Source organism: Xyrauchen texanus, chromosome 13 (genome assembly GCF_025860055.1).
Source record: "Xyrauchen texanus isolate HMW12.3.18 chromosome 13, RBS_HiC_50CHRs, whole genome shotgun sequence".
In the NCBI taxonomy this organism is placed as follows: Eukaryota; Metazoa; Chordata; class Actinopteri; order Cypriniformes; family Catostomidae; genus Xyrauchen; species Xyrauchen texanus.
The window spans coordinates 35,885,450-35,907,946 of NC_068288.1; the positions used below are offsets into that span (position 1 = coordinate 35,885,450).

General features: G+C 38.8%; 1 protein-coding gene across 3 annotated transcripts in view; it reads left to right on the forward strand.

The window, feature by feature from the left end:
* Nucleotides 1–233: 233 nt before the first annotated feature.
* The window catches only part of LOC127654105 (semaphorin-3F-like), a 68,945-nt gene continuing 46,681 nt past the window's right edge, over nucleotides 234–22,497 (forward strand). For 2 of the 3 annotated variants that reach the window (XM_052141098.1, XM_052141100.1), the window contains exons 1-2: nucleotides 234–520; nucleotides 1,394–1,566. In XM_052141098.1, the coding sequence (XP_051997058.1) occupies nucleotides 1,434–1,566 (133 nt within the window). In that variant the 5' untranslated portion in view covers nucleotides 234–520; nucleotides 1,394–1,433. Of the gene's footprint in view, nucleotides 526–1,393; nucleotides 1,567–22,497 lie in introns of all 3 variants that reach the window. The other variant, XM_052141099.1, reaches the window with a different exon arrangement.

Here is a 22,497-nt window from a genome sequence, read left to right on the forward strand (position 1 = left end):
GAGTCGTGCGCATGTTTGCGCGTGATGATCTCGTGCCAGTATAGTTACTGAAAATAACTGCGCTACCATTGCGAATATATCGTGTGTTTGTGTTTTGATTTCGCTGTATGTATTCACAATGTCTAAATGCATGCAAAACATAAATGGGTGTTACTTTTAAGGTAAGTCTCCGCCCAGGGGGAGTCACAGCGCTTCATCCACCTGCCAGACTACTTCAGTAGCAGACACAGACAGTCAGTGGACCTGAAGAGCGCACCACACAACACTGCTTCTGCTTGGACAAAAACATATGAGACGCGTTTAAAAACTCACACAGAGAAGTATACGGACACTTCGTTAAAGCTAATACGGAGTCAGAGCTAGAGAAATTACTTTAAAGGAGCGACTACTTTGTGGACATGTGCATTCACTGAATGACGGACGCTTTACTTTTGACAGATTGGATAGATTGTTTTTGACTGGATTGCAAATGATTTGCACATTGGAACAGACAGGATCGCTTGTGACGGACGTCTTGTAGGTGAGGTCTCTGTTTATTCCAGTTTATATATATATATATATATATATATATATATATATATATATATATATATATATATATATATATATATATATATATATATATATTTAATTTGATTATTTGCAGGATGGCAAATATATATATATATATTTAAAAACTTGCCATCCTGCAAATAATCAAATTAAATTCCTCCACCAATATATACACAACATGCCTCCTTTGCTAGACATGAAGCAAACACTTGTTTAGCAGAAGATCTGATGTTTCACAGCACAGCTGTTATTCGCAGAATTTTTTTGTACATTTCTTTTATTATTTAATTAATTTAATTGAGTTATTATTGTTATTATTTATTTAAGCTATTTGTTTAATTCATTTATTTATATATTTATTGTTTTTAGATCTGTTTTATTTTTTAGTGCAGCTGTGAAAAACGCAGATTTATATAGGCTACTTTATTATTCATTTTTGAAGAGGATGAGTCCATTGCGCGCGACTGAAAACAGAATAAATATTCTTAATGATTTATCGACTGCTTAAAATGGAAATTACACTGCTTCTGATAACTGAATTTATGCCAGTTACATCTTTAGCAGGCAACTTATCACAGTGTGCTGATGACGGACCTGTCTTATTTAATTAGATTTGAGAAGAGGGGGGAAAACGGTTGTAGACAGCGCGAAAGCACGTGCAACAGAAAATTAAGGTTTCAGGTGCAAAGATCATAACAACATGACAGTAAATAAACGTATAAAATTGATGACAGCAGACTCTCTGTAACGACTATGAATGCAATGATTAAACTCTTTCAGCACATTCATATTTGTGCCTAATGTTGACCCTCACCCGCATTCTCCTCTCTACCCCGTGCAGGTCCGAAGAAATCCCTTGTGGCTCTTTGGATAAAGCGATCATGCGGGGTGCAGGGACTTTGGTGCTACTGCGGAGCCTTCTGGTCTCTGTGTTCTCAGCTGTCTCTGTCCACAGCAGCCCTTTGTCTTCCCTTCCACCCGCCTCTGCTCCACGAGTCTTCCTGCCCTTCAAAGGTAGGACACATCTCTAACGTCTGGCTTTATCTGACTTTGACACTGTTGCTCTATGGATGCTCACAGCCTCTGCTGGAGACTTCTTCTGTGAGAGCCCCTGCTTGCATGCAGAATAATAAACAAATCTATAAATAAATACATGGAATTTATATAGACTGCATGGGAAAAGGCATTATTATAATTTTTTTTTACTTATTGTTCCCAAGGAAACCCAAATCTCATAGTGTTTTTGTTTTGTTGCTTATATATTACTATACATTTGGGCTTAAATGATTGTTAATAGGGATGGAACGATGCCATTTCTCTTTATACATTTTAACTTGCATCTGGACTTGTAAATGTTTTCAGATCTCTCTCTTTCTCTCTGTTATTTATTTATTTCAATTTAGTTTTATTAGTATATCAATGTAATTTTCAATCACACTTTAATTTTTTGGAACCCAGTTTGATCAATAGTTCGGTCAGCATATAACATGCATTGAGAATGGCACCGGACAAGCATTTTACCAGATGTTGAATGAGAAGCGTATGACACTACTGTGAATTAGCCTACAAACACTCAAACACAGACTTCCGAGTGCTCAGCGCCAGACTTTTTAAATAAAATCCTTAAGAAATTACAACTGAACTGTATTACCAATGTATAGTAAAATAATAATAATAATAATAATAATTATTATCTTCATCTGTGATGGAGTTTGTGTGGAGCGACCACATATTGTGCTAAGTAGTGCTTTACGAGTCTTTGTAAAGCGTGGTGCCAGAGACTTAGCTGTGCATGCTGACTGTGTATTTATTATTAAACACAGTCTTTTGCTATTCACAAAGCTTTTGGATGACTGCAAGAGCCTGAATAAAATTAAGTTATATGGACTACTTTAATGGTGATTTAAAGGTTATGTCATTCTTTGAGCTTGATAGTAACATCAATGACCAACATGTGGTATCGGATTTGGATCGTGCTGGTCGGACCAATACCAGATCATGGTAAAAACGTCAGTATCGGACCCGATACCGATCCAGTTATCATAACGGTTTCATTCCTTACTAACACAAAAATAAAAATGCTGGCATCCTTTACTCACCTTCACGCCGTTCCAAACCCATAGTACTTACTTTGTTCAGTGAAACTGAAACAAAGGAAAAGTTTAGCAGAATGTCTAAGCTGCTCTCTTCCATATAATGAAAGTGGATGGGGACCAGTGTTTTCACTTTTCAAGCTCCAGAAAGGACTCAAAAGCACCATAATAGCTTTTTGTGACTGAAATGTAAGATTTTATGGTGGTCACCATTCACCTTCATTGTGTGGAAAAGACAGTTTGATCTCATGAACATTACATGACCATGGCAAAAGTTATGCAAAAGGAAATTATGTACTTCATTACATATTTTGCTGTAGTTCCCAGTGAAATGTCCAGTAGGGGGTGGCAAAAGCAAGTGAAAAGGTGTCATAATCAAACAAGGATTTTAAGGTGAATATGAGATAGTAGAATATTAGATATTAGGTTTTAATTAGTAAAACATACCTCCCTAACCTAAAATGTTAGCTTAAACCTAACCGAAAGTGTTGAAAATAAAATTTTCTGAAGCAACCACCTCATTTCATGTTGCTTTTATGACTTCCGTGTCTTGTGTCAGCTGGTTGCTCCAACCCTCTATCAGGTTAGCTACCGCAGAAGCTAATAATATAGGAATAAGTGTGTTGTAAATGTAAGTGGGTCTGTAATACAAGCATTAAAATGTCTCGTTTTATAAATTATGCATTTAGAGATCATAACAGTAGTAGTGTGTGAGTAATAGAGCAAAAAAATGTTTATAAAGTCACAATCAACATTTGTAGTCCTGATTTGTGTGAAAGTGAATAAAACTGTTTTTGTAGGGCCTCTAGTGTCAGTTCACAAAAATGTAGTTACTGTAATGTTCATTCTATGAAACTAGGTTGGAGTAAGAGTAGGACATTCTGCTAAATAAATAGCTAAGTTTGTGTTCTTTGGAAGAAAGAAAGACACATAGGAAAAAATTTGAATGACATGAGGGTGAATAATTTATGACAGAATTTTAATTTCTGAGTGAACTATTCCTGTGCTAGGTTATTAGTTTTCAATAAAAGGCCCAGGCCTTCAATAAACAGTGGGCCTTCAGTTTTTGCTGGTAAAGTGCTGAGCAAGCTGCTTCCCTTCTTAGGTTACCTGTCTGTTTCACCTTTCTAATTCGGCGAGTTTTCACAGTCTGCTGCCTGAACTAATTTCCCTTCTATTGCCCGTTATTGTGCTACTTTAATTGTTTTTTTGAACGCTCCTTGAGATGCTGTCTGGCTACCAGTAAGGACCTGAATTTAACATTTGCTCGTCACTGTGTGACTGTGAGTTTAACCCATGCGAAGGGAATTGGATTTCATGTTGGGGTTTTCATATGGCTCTTGGTTGGCTAAGCAATGTAATTAGTTTTTAGTTCTGAAAGAGTATTTCCCTTGGGATTCCTTGTACTATCTTTATTTTTTCCCCCTGAATATTCTTGTTTTGGTAGATGATTTTCCAGGACTATGCATCCTTGATTTCTCCTTTATAACTGTGCAGGTTCATCATAATTTTATTCCCAGATTGAGCAGTGCTTCTCAACCGGTTTTTCTAAATATTTTATATTACACGTCAATTTACAAACCAACACAGTGCCAAAACTGTTAAGCATACATAAGTAAACAAACATTTATTTTAATCAAACATTAACCATTTTTAATTTTACCATTAACTACATTTTTGTTCATGGTATTTGAGCATGATGGCATGACACACAACCTGTCCATATTGGTATCTGTCTATTTGGCTAGCTTCTACCAAGTGACAGAAAGATTTTGTTAAAATGATTTTGACTTGGCCTTTGATGTCAACAACAAAAGATATGGAAAGCACTTTCTCCTCATTTATAAAAGTTGATAAGTCTGTTTATTCTTCTATCCTAACTATGCATGATTATGTGATTAGTTCCATTTTGTTGTTTTCCCTGCTGACCGGACTCATTTTTGAACCATTGGTTGAAACTTAAAATGTTTATAGTATTTCCTAAGAAGAACGATACAGTATATGACTTTGCTAATATTGGCCTGGTTGGTTTCCCAGGACCTTTACTTCCAAGTGTACGTCTGTCAATCAATTTAGACATTGACCACTCTTGTGTGCCAAGATATACATGGGAGAACATACTACAGTATATGCATGCGCTGAAGGGGATATTCCAACTTTGTGATATGACAAAATATGATCTGAGAGTTGTCTAGAGTATATCAAAATATCACAGTGCAAAAAAGGAATTAAAAAAAAAAAGAAAAATAAAACTAGTCTGACTTGCATGAATATAGTAGAAGCACTTTGGTTGGGTCATCATTTTTCCTTGGCCCAACAGCTTTTACTAAACTCTCAAAACATATTCCTTGCGAAAAAGGCTACATTTGTTGAGGGCTTGCACTCACCAAACATTCTGTGCTATCCCACAAACGCCTTCAAGCTTAGTGGGATCCTGTTTTGGTTTTGTACTTGGGCTGTGTCATTAGAAAATCATTATGATGGCTAACCAAAAGCCAGGCTTTGGCCATAATTAGTGGCTTTTATGGCCTGTGGCAACTCTTTGAGCGAAACGGGACATCCTGAATATGTTCCTCTCAGCTACATAAATGTGAGCGAAGACTGTTTATGTCATGAGGTCATAAGCTCTTAGCTGCTGCAATGTGCTGTTTTAAACTACAGTTGTTCTGTAGTTCACTCAAAATGAAAAAATCTGTCAGAATTTATTCACCCTCATGTTGTTCTAAACTCTTATGACTTTCTTTATTCTTGACACAAAAATAAATGTTTAGAGACATTTAGAGTGTTAGCCTCAGAGTAAACAATGACAGAATTTTCATTTTTTTTTGTGAACTTTAATGCTAAAGCATTAGATCATATAAATAACTTCTTTAGAAAACATGTCATTTCTTGCATGGTGTGTGATTAATCAATTTAGCTTAAGCTCCTTTTTAAGAAAAACAGGGCAAAGAAAATACATTACCTTTCAAAGGATCCTCCCTGGGGGAATTCAGGTATAATGCTCAAGTTAGAAACTAATACATGCACAAAGCTTTTTACACACATATACGCACCCACGCACGCACATCGTCTGCAGTTCACCAAGATCTCCCTTTTTCTGATCTGATTTGTCCTCTTCAGTAAGTGTATGTACGGAGGGCAGGGCACTCTGCCAGGCAAGAGTCAGTTTTCTCCTCTGAGGGAGGACTTGGCTGCCTATAGTGGTGTCGGTGAGTTGAGAGAAGAGATACTGGTTTCTTCTTATGCCCTTACACATTAAAGACAGTCCAGAAAAGAAGCACATCCCTGGAAGCCAAGATAAATCATCTGGTTCTGCATCAGACATGACTTATTACATAAATTATCATAAAAGTTCAGGCTGTCCTCTATCTTTCCTCTCTTGTTTTTTTCTCTTTCTCCTGCAGTCTCTCACTCCCAGTTTATTTTTTACTTTATGGGGCCAACTATGGTGTAGTACATTTACCCTTTATCCTCTCTCTCTGTCTCTCTCCCTCTCTCTCTCTCTCTCTCTCTCTCTCTCTCTCTCACACACACACACACACACACACACACACACACACACACACACACACACACACACACACCCTTCTTCTCTTTTTGAATCCCCTCTTTCCCATGTATCTCTGCAAGCCTGGGATTTACATGCTAAAAGGTAGCCCAGAGGACTTTTGAAGTCACATGACAAGCTAAGTTCATCTGTTTGCATATGAACCCTCACACAACGCCTTGTTTTTTGGACACAACGATGGATTTATGGGTATATTTATGCATATCATATTACTGGAGTGGTTTGGAAAACCCTGGAAAGAATGCTGTGCATGTGTGTGTTTGTATGAAAATGGTGCCATGGGTGTTGTTTTGGCACATCGTTTTAATTTATATGACATCAGTAGATTCTCAGATGGACAGTGCGCTCATTGCTCATTTTACACACATAGACCCAACTAATGTTTAATTTATGTTAGTATAAGTTACTCTAAGAATATGGCTTGTGTGCAATTTAATGTGTATGCATGGGTGTGCTTCAGCTATCGCACAAAATACTCTGGTAAGATAGTTATCAAGAGCAGATTAAGGATATATTTATCTTTGACGTACCACCCTGTTTACTTGCTTAGTTACTTTATGGATTAAATGGTGGTAAAGCAAACCTGGTTGGTCTGTTTTTGTACCTTATAAATGTACTCCTTGACATAACTACAAAATTGACCTATGAGTAATGTTGTGTATTAGTACATGCTTTTTGAACAACATAGGGTACATGATCTACCTAAATTTTCCAGCAGCCACTTTTGACTTGACCCTGGTTGTCTGTGGTGGGGGCTTTTTTTAAACTTCAAACAAGTTCTAATAACACCCTATCTGAGGGTGCCAGAGGCTGAGGTTGTGACCAAAAAAACAGGAGCAGGTCATTTTCAGGGTTATTTGTCCTCACTTTATGGGAAAAAGTGAACAAATTCCTCTTATTATTGCTTGTTACTGTCAAAGTACAAACTCTCAGAGGCAGAGGGATGGTCTCAATCTCAGGGTTTATTGACAAGGAAATGGATGAGAGGTGAAACAAACAGGTGAGGTAATCCAAACACAGGTGGAGCCAAGGGAAGCTCGACGAAGGAAGGAGGAGCCATGGAAGGCTCGAAGGGTGGAGCTGTGGGAGGTTGAGGCAGGAGATGCCTGAGGGGCAGAGCCAAGGAAGGCGGAGCCATTGGCGGCTCGAAGGGCAGAGCTTTGAAAGGCGGAGCTGTGGGAGGCTCAGCCAGGAGATGCCTGAGATGTGGAGCCAAAGAAGACAGAGCCGTGGGCAGCTTGAGGGGTGGAGCCATGGAAGGCAGAGCTGAGGGAGGCTTGGAGCAAGGAGCCGTGGAAGGCTTGGAGCCGTTAGTGATGGGGAATTGACCTCCGTGGTCGAGAGCATTGGCAGTGACTGGAGAACAACCTCCGTGGATGTGAGCACTGGCAGCAACTGGAGAATGACCTCCATGATCGTGAGCACTGGCAGTGACTGGGGAATGACCACCGTGGTCATGAGCACTGGCAGCGACTGGGGAACGACCTCCATGGTCTTGAACACTGGCAGCAAATGGGTAGTAGGGGCACGTCTTCTCCTCACTTTAGAAGATAGTGCAGAAAACACAGAGGTAAGCTTTGTGGTTTTCGGAGCAGCTGGCGGTGGTGGCACGGGGTTCCCACCATAACCCACAGTGTAAGGGGAGATTGTTAGGATAGGAGTTACCTTAGGGGGGATGGGAGTGGCCTCCTCTTTCCCGCATGTCTATTATGGTGAGGGGTAATGGATGGCCAGTGTGGCTCAAACATAATATGCAAAGGAAAGGTTCTCCACCTCTGGAGAAGTTGTAGGTCTGTGAAAGTTTAGTCCTATTCCATACATTTTTCTGAGGTATGTGTCCGATATAGGGGTTGAAGCAGCGAGTTCATAAAACTCAGTTGAATATTCCAGAAGAAGAAGATCCTGTCAGAACAGTTCCATGAACACTCCATGATCCTAGTGACTGAGCTCGTCAGTGTTGGTGGAATACCTGCTGAGTCCATTTAGGTGGTCTGTTCTTCTGTCAAAGTAGGAACTCTCAGAGACAGAGGGATGGACTCAATCACAGGGTTTATTGACAAGGAAAGGGATGAGAGGTGGAACACTACAGGTGAGGTAATCTAAACACAGGTATGAAACGAACAGCAGGTAAGTAAACTCTTATAACGTGTTGAGCACATTACCACAGACACATAGCGCGCTTCACGCCATCCACTGCGGAATCCACACACGTCACCACATGCCCCACCAAGAGCAAACCACATTATGGCGACCACGAGGAGGTTATCTCATGTGACTCTACCCTCCCTAGCAACTTGGCCAAATTGTTTGCTTAGGAGACCTGGCTGGAGTCACTCAGCATGCCCTGGGATTCGAACTCATGAGCTCCAGGGGTGGTAGTCAGCGTCTTTACTCGCTGAGCTACCCAGGCCTCAATTGTTTTGTCCTTTTAATGATTGTCTCCTTCAGTAGATTTTATGTACTGTAAATGGGTTTGGCACCAAGCAACTCTTTTTGTGTAGCTGGAAGATAGAAAGAGAAAACAGTGAAGATATTTAGAGGGCAAAGGAAAGGGAAAGAAAAGGGTGATTCTCAAAGAGTGATCATATTTAGCACAAAATCAGTTCAAATAAATATTAACAAATTGCATAATGAAAACAAAGCCTACATTTAGGACCAATATGATTTCAAAACAATTTTACCCTACATTTCTTAATATCGTAGGGCATCTAATGTAGTTTCACTTTCACTGTTCGGTTATTTTACAAGGGATCTAATTTTAAAAATAGCTGCCATTACCATATCACATTGAAAAACATCTCAATGGCCATAAAAATAGGCTCGTATTCTATATACAAAATATTGGTTTCTTTTGATTTCAGGGCAAAAAAGGACCAGAATTTCATGAGCATCTTGAAAGAAAGAAAGAAAGAAAGATGGAAAGAGAGAGAGAGAGAGAAAAAAAAAAAGACTTACCTGTGTTATTTTACCCTCAATACTCATGACATGATTAGTTTTATTCTTTATGGTGTCTGTACCTGGGCTCTAACTGGGTCAATTGCCACACTAGAGACTTCACTAAGTGCTTGCCTTTCACAATATACACACATACGAGAAAGCACGTGTGAGAGAGAGTCCCTAAGCAATCAATGTCTCTGAAAGATGAACGTTCTCCAACTTGCCGAGATATGCCTAGGAGAACTGCATAGACAGAAGTTGAGACACTGCCTCTCTCAGTCCCACTCTAGAGATGCTAACTAACAGCTACACAGAGACCATACCTTTATACTGGGTGCCAATCAGTTAGGACTGACTCACCTGTGGTTTGTGTCTGTGTGTTTCTGTGTGTGTGTATATGTGTGTTTCTCAGACCCGCAGTCTCTCTCAGTGCCGTCTTGTATCAATTTTCCCTGATCCAACTGAAAAATGTGTTTATCTTCAGGTAACACTGAAGTTTTCCATTTTTAGCTGCAACTGCAAGTTCAGTCAAGCTCTTGTTTTGTAAGCGAAACCACAGCGACGTATCAAAATGGTATTAAAAACCAAAAGAGATGGGATTCATCTAGAATGCATTATTCTAGGCTGTACCCATGAGGCTTTCTCTAATGGAGCTCTTGGCAGAGTAATAAACTAAACCTACTGACCCTACATTGAATTTCAGCTTCATAAGAATCACTTAGAAACTATTGCATGGGACATAGACAGGCATGGGCTTGGAAGGGGAGGCCTGTTCTTTGTTCTGTGTTCTATTTTGTTTTTGTTATTGCCAAAGGGGTGCTGTTGTCATGTGCTGTATTAACTTAATTATGGAGTTGAAGTCTTGCAGATAATAGTTTTGAATTGGCACTCTGACTATTCTAAAATGTGTGATCTTATTTTAGAGCAAACATGTTTGTATATGATGCAAGGGTGCAGCAGATGCTGTCTTATTGTGATGAGGTGGTGGTGTATCCCAGCATCCTGTGCTGCTGTGCTAGATCTAAACTGTCACAGTGAGAGGAGAGCGGAGGTGACAGCAGTAGAACTGCTAAATATAGAGACCCTGCTCTGCTACAACCACTCTCTCCTCTCTTACCTTCTCTTCTCTGTCTTCCTCTTTCTGTCACAAAAAGAAGAAGAAGAAGAAAAGCTAATTAAATTTGCCAATTCACTGGTTACCTGGTGGTTTTTGAACATGGTACCATAGCAAAACAGTGTTTTTTTGGACACGTATCCTGGTATTTTTTCCAAGTATCTTCGAATGCCTTGTATATGCATATGATTATGCACCATGGTATAGAGTCACACTGATCTCAGTGTGATTTTGGAGACATTCGGATGAAAGTTCTTCAGACGAAATCAGCCTGTGCTTACCGAAATTCAAACTACTGCCCCCAGTGGCCAAAGTTGGAAGTGTTCTTGAGCACATGTGAGTTTCTTGGTGAAATGTCCACAGAGGGGCACCAAAAGCCGGTCATAAAGCAAATTGTTTTCAATTGTAAATTATGTAATATAGTGAGAGCTGAGCAGGAATGCATATTAACCATATGCCATAACCCAAACCCTAACCCTAAACATCACCTTCAATGAAGTAAACAAATTAGTCTTAGAGGACAAATGCAACCTCCAATTCATGCTCATCATTGGTTATGTGAATGTGAGAACTTCCTGGTTTCACAGCATGCTATCAGAAGCTATCAGATGAAGTTTGTCAGTAACTAAGCAGAATGGGCCATGATGCCAGGGTATTAGTAAGTAAAATCTCATGGGGAGACTTCCAGGTCTATGAACATTGCTGAGTGAAAACATGTTTCAATGAACCCACATTTTTTAAAACTGACAATTCAAAAGAACTCAATCACAGAAATTAATCGAAATGACAAACTTAAGACCCGTTCACACCAAGAATGATAACTGTAATGATAACTAGAACCAGAAAGTTTTAAAAATCATTCTAACTGAAAGAGTCCACTCCACAACTTTAACAATAACAACACAGAGGAAAGATATAGTTGGGATCACTTTCACTTTTTTGTGTTTTCACTTTAAAAATTTTTTCCAGCAGTTGAACAATAAAAACATTGACAGCCAATCAAAATCCATCCAGCTTTAAAGGGCTTGAGCCACAATGTGCACTCATCTTCAAAATAACACATTCCAGCACAGGATCGCCACTAATCATTACACACGAAATTGAAACTCCTTCTCAAAAACCGGCAAAGTTTTTTCCACATTTTTCTTCAAGTATTAACAGAGATTAATAAAAGGCATTAAACCATAAAATGACCTCAGTTATCCAGCCTTAATGTCAACAACATTGTCTTTTGAAGTTGTATGCAGCTGTTTTTCTTTTGATTTCTTTGCGAAATGTAGAGCAGTAACAGTTCTTGACTGTGAACATAACTGCAGCGTGCGCTTAGAATAAGCAGAACATTATCGTCCATTGGTATGAACGTTAATATAGTTATCATTAAAGTTATCGTTATATTGATCTATCTAGGTGTGAACAAGACTTTATTGTCAGTTTTTGCTAATGTTTAAATAAGAGATGCTTTTAAAATATCTTAGTTTTAGCACTCTCTTACTCAAGTCATAAAACCATGAGCAGGCGCAAACAACAAGCACCGTCTTTAGGAAACTTAATAGCTAAAAAAGCGTTTGCAAATCTTTACAATATTCAAGGTTTAATCTCAGCAAAATTATGGAGAATATATTGTACATTTTGATTAGTCAGACAGTCTTAGGTATATAACCCTCTAATCCCAGTGGAGATGTCTAACATGAAAACCCCTCAAAGATTGTGAAAATACTCCCATGATGACATTCATTTTGGGTGAGGTCTGGTTCACAGCTATTTAGATGTGTCCTGAGTGCATGGGTTACAGTTGTGGGTGTGTATATGGTAGGAGATATGATCATTTTGAGAAAACCATCATCTTTGCCTGGAAACATGGGGTCATACTCCTAATTTATGAAACATGTCACGGCTGTAACAATTATGGAATTTGCAGACGATTAATTGTCAAACAAATAATTGCGATTATGACGATGAATTGTCTGTTTTAGGGCTATGCCGATTAATTGTCAATTTTCATATTTCTTAAGGTGTAATTGTGCTTTATACACCTTAAGTATTTTTTTATTTATTTATTTTTTACATATTTTACCTCAAATATATAAATCAAATAATAAAATAGGGATATATGATTTCTTTAAAACTATATGAATGACATGAAAATAATGTTTTAAATCTCAAAATATTTAGAAATACTTAAAATATGCCTCTCTTTTTAGTCTACTTTAGTTTTGGTCAGTTTTACATTTACACTGTAGTTTTTGGAACTTATTAAAATAGATTTTAATGAAAAATATATATTTTTATTATATTTGCATTATATAATATTACTTTATATTATGCAACAGGGCCCTGCGATGGACTGGCGACCTGTCCAGGGTGTCCCCCGTCTTTCGCCCAATGTTAGCTGGGATAGGCTCCAGCCCCCCGCGACCCTGTACACAGGATAAGCGGTTGACGATGGATGGATGGATGGATGGATGGATGGATGGATTATGCAACAGTAAAATATTTTTGTCATAATTTCTTCACTTTCAAACATTATTTGAATGCTCTTTGACTAAACCTAGGAGCCCTTATTGCTCATGAAGCAAAAAAGATTTCCTTTCTTAATTTTATCACTCCACAGATATAAAGTAAGCTTATGTCTCATCCTCTGTGTCACTGCCATTAACACTGCGTGTATGAAACCATTATGAACAGGAACATTTGCCATTACACGATCGTTTAAAGTGAAACTGGAGCGCTTTGCGTTCACTATCAAAGTTTATATTTGTTCATTTATATTTTCAAGGGATTTTGTGGCAAGCCTCTGCTGATGAAACGCCACTCAGAGCACTTGAGAAGTGCTTTGATGCTCTTCTGGACAGGAGCTGCTCTGGTTGACAACCACGGTGCAGCTCAGTCAGTGACACTGAGTTAAACTGAATGACACACAAATGCACTGTTGATGGTATTTATATATTCACTTAAAATATCCTTATTTGGACATTAAAATGTGATTGGAATTTAAAGTGCACAATAATCAAATAACCGCGATCAGACGGTTATTTAATAATCGTGACAGGCCTACATGTCATATTGTGCTGGATGTCGTGAGCAGTCGTGAGCAAGATGACTGCTGCCGATGCCATAATTGGCCATTTTGAGGTTTCATGAAAATATAAGTTGTAAGGCTCAGTCACTTAAGACCTGACAAATAAACTTGGGCAATTTAATGATCATGATCATCTACATGGCATGTTAAGCAGTGTCAGAGCTGAAGGAAAACATTTCCATTTGGATTATCTTTTCATATCACACAATATTTAGCTGTTATTGTCTGTAATGTACAAATGTTCTTTCTCTGCAGACAGAGATATTTTTTAGTCATTAGTTTTCCTTATCTTTTCTTGTACAACATGCCAAGCACAGCCATATTCACAACACTCAACCCATCCATGCATGTCTCGTAACACTCAGCTTCAGACAGTGTTTTAGTGGCTTCATCATTCTCTCTTCTCACTAATCAGCATTCACATTCACTTGTTCCTGACACTTTCACTCCCTTTGTGTTCCATTTTCTGTCTGCAGCTACTCATCTCTGAAACACTGTCGGCTTCAAAGACATTTATAGTGTCAAGAGTGTAGAAGGCTGCCTTGTTTTCAAAATGCCCCAGAACCAAAGGTTATCCGGTCTGTATAAATGGTTGCACTGTCAGCAAGTTGGATGTGTTTTTTTCCTTGAGTGTAACCTAATGCATAAACTCATGCAGAGTATCAAAACATTTTTCTATTACTGTTGGACAGCAGCTATTGGAAAAAGGGTAAATCTTTTTCTCACTTGTCACTGTGAGAAACAGACAGTTAGTATTCAACATGGATGTTGGACAAAGATTCTCTGTTTATGTGCAGATTGTGTATTGTGACTGTGATGGAAAGGATGGAAACGTGTCAGACAGACAGAACATATCCTAATATATACAGTATTTCCCAACTTCCTTGGTTTGAAGATGAAGTGTGTCATTTTATGTTAAAATACTTATTCCTATCCCATTATAAAGACCCTAATGGCCTACATTTGAGGCCATTTATGTGCTATGTTTAAAAGTTGGCAAACCTGTCTTTAAGCAGATATAGAGTACATATTCAAAATGTAGTCACACTCTTCTGGCAATACAGACCAAGAATATTGATGACTCAGCTTGCACTAAGGGGTATATACATTTTTTTTTCTCCAATAAAATACTCTCTCAAATGAAAGTGTCCCCTTCCCCCAATACCACCTGCTTTTGACTAGCAATATCAAGAAGTAAATCATGGTTCACGACTGCAGTGTAAGCTATTGCTTATTTAAAAAATAGGGACGAGCCTAGGGCTGAGCGATATGGCCAAAATTGTTATCACGATAATGTTTTTCATATTGTTCGAATATGAAAATAGTCTCTACAAAACTGCACAGGGGATACAGAGACGGCCAAAGCAGTGGGGTCTGCAGGATCTTTTAACAATTTTACCATCTTTTACCGTTTATCAATTGAAAATTAATGTTAAAAGATCATCTGTTTGTTCTGAAGCACAGTGACAGCAGTCCAGTATTTGTTAGAATATTTTTACATCAAAATTAAATATTTTGTATATTTCTTTGGATTCAGATACCCAAGTATGGGGCATAGAAGCCCTTGTGACTGTGGAATGATGCTGAATGTGGGTGTCCTGAGAGAAAATGTAGAAAAAGTTTTTAAAAAATTTAAAAATTTTGAGGCTAGTCTACCAACTAGTAATTTTAGTCTTTCCGTATCCATTCCAGACATCTAATACATTTTCACAAAATTAGAACAGAAATCGATTTGTTTATTCGATTAGTTTATTATTAAAGTCTTGTAACATGCTGATTAATAAAGATACATTTAGAAGGGAAAAACGTGAAGGTGCTTTGAAACCACGTTAACTCGTGCAGCGCTTCATGTCTACACACATGTAGGAAAAAGAGGCAATGCGTGCGGAGCGGGACAGGGTAGAAATTATGCATGTTTGTTGCTAGAGAACAATATTCAAGATTACAGCGCAGAAAGATCAGAGCTGTTGTCCACATCACTGTTCTGTCGCGCTCTTCACTAGAGACGAAGAGAGGGCGCAACCGCTGTCATGAAGTCTTGCGGTGCGGATGGAATCAATCCGGTGTCTGACGTAACCTAATTGTTAGCAAGGCAGCTAGCATTAGCAAATTCATCCAGTCTGACCCTACGTTACCACTGGTGCATTGTGAGCGAAGCTGAGAGCGTTTTCAATTCATTCCTATGAAAGCCGAGCGTCATACTCGCAAGGTGGATGGTAGGATTGGCAGCGGTGCAGAGCAAGTGATCTCCTAGCGCTGTGAGATGTAAAATGTAAATGTAAAATGATTTTATGTGGTCTTTAATTTGCTCAATTCTGTCATAATTGACTTGTCCTGATGCCAAACACGTATGACTTTCTTTTTTCTGCGGCACACAATAATATATATATTTTTTTTTACATATAATGAAAGTGAATAAGATGTGGGGATAAAAAGAACCATTAAAGTATCATAAAAGTGGTCCATATGATTTATGCATTACATTTTTCTGAAGTCATAATGGCTTTGCATTGAGAATAGAACTATCACTGAATAGACTGAAATACTTCATACAAGACTTTATAGAAACTCTAGTCAACTGCAGTTCAGTGTATCTTTTTAAACACTACACTTGCACTGGTTCAGTGACAGTAAAATGGAGTGACGTGACCATTCTGGTGTCCCTCAAGTCTCTGTCCTCTCCAAGACTTTTAATTGCTCTGAGGAGGAAGTGAAATATTCCTTTTGACTTGTCCTATTGTTGTCGTTCACTACAAAAGAAGAAAGAGAAAGACTGTGTGGACCACCGTGATTTGATTCAATCAGACACACTAACATTCATGTCTGTTTATAATAAGAGGTTGCAATAGGCTTTGACACCAGGCAGCTTCACTGAACCACAGACCTGGACCCCCATTATACCATTTGTGTTGTCAGGGGAGTCTGAGGACCAGGATGTACCTCAGGACTTGCTATTGAGCTGCTCTTTAAGCATTTTAAGGAAACTGTGAACAATAGTTGCAACTTAAATGCAAAGATAAAGTGATGAAATGTAAATGAGTAGCTCACACAAAAATTGTAATTCCTACTACATTCAGTGACTTTCATTTTGTTCAAAACCCTTATGTTATTATTTTATCTGTGAAAAACAAAAGAAAAGGATTTTGAAGAATGTACACACTCCTATTTCCCATACTACAATGGTTTGTAGTTACCACGTCTGTCAAGCTGCAAAAAGAAAAAAGAAAAATCACTAAAGCACCATGAAAGTAGTCTATACATCTTGTACATTGAATTCCAAGTCTTCTGAAGTCATACGATAACTTTGTATGAGGAACAAAGTCATTATTCACTGAAAATCTTCCCCTCTGCTAGATTTTTCTAATCTCATTCTCCATCCCGCATATTCAAAATGTGATTGATGATTTAATACTTTGAAGGTCAAAGTTTTCCTGTTAACAGCCACAATGACAAGAAGAGGAGGAAATAAGGGTGGATTTGAATAATCATTTCCATTAGTATGTGAACATGTGTGTGTCTATGTTCATCCAACCTTTTCTTCCCATCAGCAAAGCCAATGCCATTCCCTTGTGTTTCTACTGGTTTGGTTGCCATGGCAGCATTTCTTTTGTTACCTGTAACTGCGTTATGGCAGATTTCACCTGTTATGTTTTTTGTGCATTCAGTTCACATAAATCATTCGAAAACAGAAGAAAAGATAACTTTTTTGAAGAATTACAATTGGAGAGACAACAAATACTATAATTTTATTCTGGATTGACAACAGCGAGATGATGAGTTGTTAAATTCCCCAACACAAACCCACAAAGATGTATTCTCCTTCCAGATGTGGTCTGGTTGTGGGAGTTACCACCTCAAGGAGACCAGACAGGCTTGACCTCTGGGGATCTTCCTTCATGTTGTTTTAGACTGCCTCCAATTATTACCATATGTCAGTCAAGCATGGACTTTTATACCACTGCAATACTTAAGACTCAGACAATGACCTGTGCTGATGCTCCAAAGCATCATGAAAGAGGGGGAGTTAGCCAATTAGAGAGGAGGGACACCACTGGATGGAGAGGACAAAATGAGAATTCACAACAGGGGTTACGGGGTGGTAAAAGGAAAAAATGTGTCCGTCATGGCTTGGCTGGTATTTCTCCATCATTTTAGAGGACAGAGAAGGATGAAGAGGGGGGAAGAGAAAGGTAGAGTGATACATACTGGAAATAATGTAAAGAAGAAGGAGAAAGAGAGAAGGAAGAAAATGGATAAGAGAATGTTGACCTCATGCTCTGTTAGTTTGACTTGCTTTTTATGTGGGTGTATGTGTAAAACTAATTATGAAATTATTATAATTACAGCTACAGTGGGCTGTATTTTCATGATCACATGTTGCACATGCACTACATCTTATGTGATTTTCAGAAGTGTTTGCGCCGTCTGTGGGTGTATGCACACAAACTGTGGGATTTGCTATTTTCCTGAGAAATAGGTAATTGCTCTAAAATGTCTGAGAAGCACGTCTAATCTCACGCTAATGGTCAAAGTGTAAAATAATTTCCTGAGTTTGCAGTTTAGGTTTTCAACCAGCAGATGTATTAAAGGGCTTTTGATAACTTTAAATACTAACAATGATTTGTGACAGTAGATCAATAATAAAATGATAATATATTTATTTTGTATGGCGCCTTTCCAACGCTCAAGGACGCTGTACCAAAATGAAAAATAAAACATTAAACAAAGAAACATATAACAAATATACATTTCAAAACAATTAACAATGTGGTCAGCAGCACAGGGAACAAATAATAGTAGGTGATGAATTGCATACAGCCCATTTATACTACCAAATTCTTATAAATGTGCTGTCTTCATTCAGATAAACATTGCTTGACAAGAAATGAAATGGGAGGCAGACGTGCAATAACTGGAGAAGAACCTCAGAATTGAATTGCACTTGACCCATACCATTAGCATTTTGTGTGCACAGTTTCGCTGATTTAAACTTAACGCCTATTTGCGCATGCTTGCATAAAAATAACAATACTTCATGGCCATGCCCACTGACTTTGCACATATGACGTATCACATAGCGCTGCACTTAAGGCATAGCGCTCTTAAAATAGGGCCTGTCTACTGTAGGGGTTATTTGGAGAAAACATTGTAACCAAGATGTAATATCTAGCTTTGGCATTTAATGAATTAGAATAATAAACCTGATTTCACTGTGCTTGTTAAATGTTGATGTAGTGTTTTCTAAAGTATATGTAAGTTAAGAGAGAATTACATACCTGGCAATTTAATGATGGGGTTGATAATACGTAACCATCATAATCATTGTAAGTAGCACTAGCAATCTGCTCTTCTGTTTAATTTAGAGCAAGTATGCATCTGTCCATGTCTGTGCATCTCTCAGGTAGAAATACTTCAGATGTTGGACATCACTTCAGAGAATTGGCATATGTGGGCTGGAGAGAGTTAGACAGATGGGAAAGATGAGCTTGTGGTTCTGAGCCAAATTCTGCTTAAGTCTCAAGTGTCTTGCATGTGAAATGACTGCATGCAACACTACTTATGTGCTCTTTAGATTGTGTATGTGTGTGTTTGTGAGTGTCTGAGATGGAGGTGTTTGTCCATTCTGGAGTTGTTTGTGTTGTCTGTGGTATCAGCTTGTTGTATTCTCATGCTGTTGTATGCAGCAGTGATTTATTGCTCATTAAAGGGGCAGTTTAAAATGACAATGCTTTCTTCTCAAACCTTTCTTGAGTTTGTAATTTGATGTAAAAGGCTATGAATGTAGACACCCCTAAGGTAGTCTCACATAGCCAGACTTTTGACTATTGGAGTAAAGTGTGGCCCAATGTGCAACTTAAGCCCAATGTATGCTTCGATTTTGATGTGAACGCTGAGCGTCTGTGTACAGTCGAACGCAAGCCTGTCAAAATATACTCCATTTGACGGTGTGCGTATATGGTTGGCGCATGCATGCTATGACTGCTATAACCCACCAGACTATTTCTCTTCAGGAGTTTAGACCCATAAAGATGTCTTTAAATTTTAATTTAAACTCACATATAAAATCAACTTCTACTTATAGTGTAATAGCTTAATTTAACTTTAATATTCAGGTACAAAAATAAATAAAAATCCACTGAGTTCTATATGGATGAATAGAAATATTACATACACTTACAAATGGTGTAAACAACTTAAATAGTCACAACAAAAAATTAATTCTATAAAAATTAATTAAAAATTTCGCAATTCCACTTAAAAGTGGTGTAAACAGTTACACTTGAACAGGTCCAAGTTCAACAATAATGACAGAAAAAAAAAGTTATTAATAGTTCTGTTGTCAATATCAAAATGTCATTGTGACATACTGACAACCAGTAAAAACCATGAAAGCATCACACACCACAGAGATATGGAGGACTAAACATGCATAAATAATAAATGAATAAATGTAATAATCCAAAAATAAATAAAGGAATAAATGTCTTGATAAAACAAATATAATTCGTTTTTAATTAAATTTATTCCTGAATTTATTATTGTATGACTTTATTCCTTAATTATTTTCTATTTTTAACTTTATTTTTATTCTTTTTAGCTTTTAATTATTTATTCATTTATTTTGCATATTTTTTATTTATGTGTTAATTCATTTTTAATATTTATTTATTCCCACATATATTTATTTACATATTTATACATTCCCATATATATTTATTTATTTATACATGTATTTATTTTTACTTTTCTGTGTGCAACATGTAAATGAGGGAGGTGGTCCTTGCGGAGCTCCAGTGCATCATTGGTCGAGAGCTCAATAGTATTATCGGAAGCAGATGGATGTCCCACCTCAGCACCCCCTGACTCGCACAGATTTAGAATATGCAGGGAAACATTTTGCAGAGAGATTAACAATCCAGGATGTGCTTCTACATTCATACCGGCATACAGCTCTTGCTTGACTGAAGCTCTTATGTTTTTAGCCCCACGTATAGCTATAGTTTACACGCGATATGGCTATGACCTAACGTCACATCAAAACAAGTCAAGAGTAATCGAGCACACGCTTCAATCTACAATAAGCCAATGGTAAGCAGGACCCGCCCACATCATTATCATACAAGAGACAGAAATGTAAGAATAAATACAAAACTAAATACGGGAATGTGGGAATATTTAAATATAGAAATAAATATATGTGGGAATAAATAAATATAAAAATAAATGAATGCATAAATAAATAATAATTAAAAACAAAAACAAATGAAAGAATACATTTTTTTAAAGAATAAAAATAAAAAGAGAAAATAATAAATAAAGGAAAAAAAGTCATACAAAAATAAATTCAGGAATAACTTTCATTAAAAACGAATTATATTTGTTTTATCAAGACATTTATCCTTTATTTATTTTCTTATTATTACATTTATTTATTTATGTATTTATTTATTATTTTTGCATGTTTAGTCCTCCATACTGAGATACATTCAAAAATAAGAAAAATATATTCATAACAAGCTCTAAAATATTCATTTACATTACTCAATTACATCATGTCTGAAAGTTTAAATTCATGAATGCTTAGAATTGCCAATAACTCACCCTCCATAGGCCATTCTGTCTAGGGCTGAGAAAGCACTCATTCATTAGAGGAGCAGTTTATGTGTGATTGCCTGCATGCTGCAAAAAAGATCGGCCCTAAATCCAAGCAGATCACCGATCACGGATTGATCAGCAGCCTATCGATCGGGACATCTCTACTTGCTTTGATTTTATGTGTCATTGAATCATTTATAGGCAGGTAAATCTGAAATGGAGGATATCATAATGACAGACCTCCAGGGAAAAACTAATTGAAATTATGGCACAGCAGCCTCAATTAACAGTTCTCTTACGAGAGGTTCTCTCGTATTGCGTAAGCTAGCTTACGCTACGGGAAAGATTAATCTTTTCTGAGATATTGAAGCCAAAAAATTATCCTTAATTTTGTATCCATTGTCAACGCAGTGCAGCAGCTGCATACCTTGAGCGGGCTAGCTAGCGAGCTCATTGGTTGCTCTGCGGAAACTGCTGCAGCCTATAGACGAACTTGAGTGAACTCGCGTCCAATGAGAGGCGCCTGCGCCGTCACTGTATCAAAGCCCGCCAGAATGGGCGTGGCTAGAGTGCATATAAGCGTAAGTTCGTAGGCTGGAACCCTGATTTTCATCTATTCAGCGAAGCTCTTCGCATCTCTGAACTGCAGAAGCCGCGTCGCTGTTCGAGGGGCATCTAGCAAGCTTGGACAGCGCTCGAAGAAGCCGGCCGTCTTCGCCACCTTCAGCCATCCTGCGAGCTACGCCATCCGGCGACGTATCCTTTTTAGAGCAAGCTAGTTCCTCAGCGAACTTCACAAAAAGAGCAACGAGCGTCTTTTTAAAGATGCCTCGCACCACCTGCGCCTCATGCCGCGCCCCTCTCAGCGCCGGAGACCGCCACCTCATCTGCGCTCTCTGCCTGGGACTGGAACATGCAGAGCTCGCCCTCGCTTACGGCGGATGCGACCTCTGCGAAGAGCTTCCGATGTCGACCCTGCGGGCTCGACTCGAAGCACTCGAGACCGAAGCCGCCACGCCGCCTTTCGTTTCGCCGCGCAGAAAGAAGCGCCGCTCCCAAAGGCTGCCGGAACCGGTGTTAGAAGTGACTACCTCGCCGGAGCCTCTCCCTCGAGCCTCGCTTTCACCCTCCTCGCCCCCCCGGGACGCACAGTTGCCACCGAGCGGCCGCACTGCTGCCATCTCGGATGACGAGGCGGAGGATAAGGGCTGCTGTTCCATCATGGCTTCGGACAGCGAGGAGTGGTCAGGCTCCCAAGCCTCCTCCTCGGCCCAGGAATCCAGCAGGACCCGCGCCGGAGTCGAAGAAGAACTAACGCGGCTCCTCACACAGGCCGTCGACCGCCTCGGGCTCGAGTGGTCACCGCCCTCTGAGCAGGCTCCCAACAGACTCGACGGCTGCTTTCTTCAGAGCCGTCGCCCGTGGCGCCCGCGGCCCGGGCCGCTCCCTTCCTGCCGTAACTCCACGCCGAGCTCTCTAAATCGTGGAACGCGCCTCTCTCGGCCAGGAACCGATCCCATGTCTCCACCTCTCTCGCTTCGGTGGACGGCGCCACCGA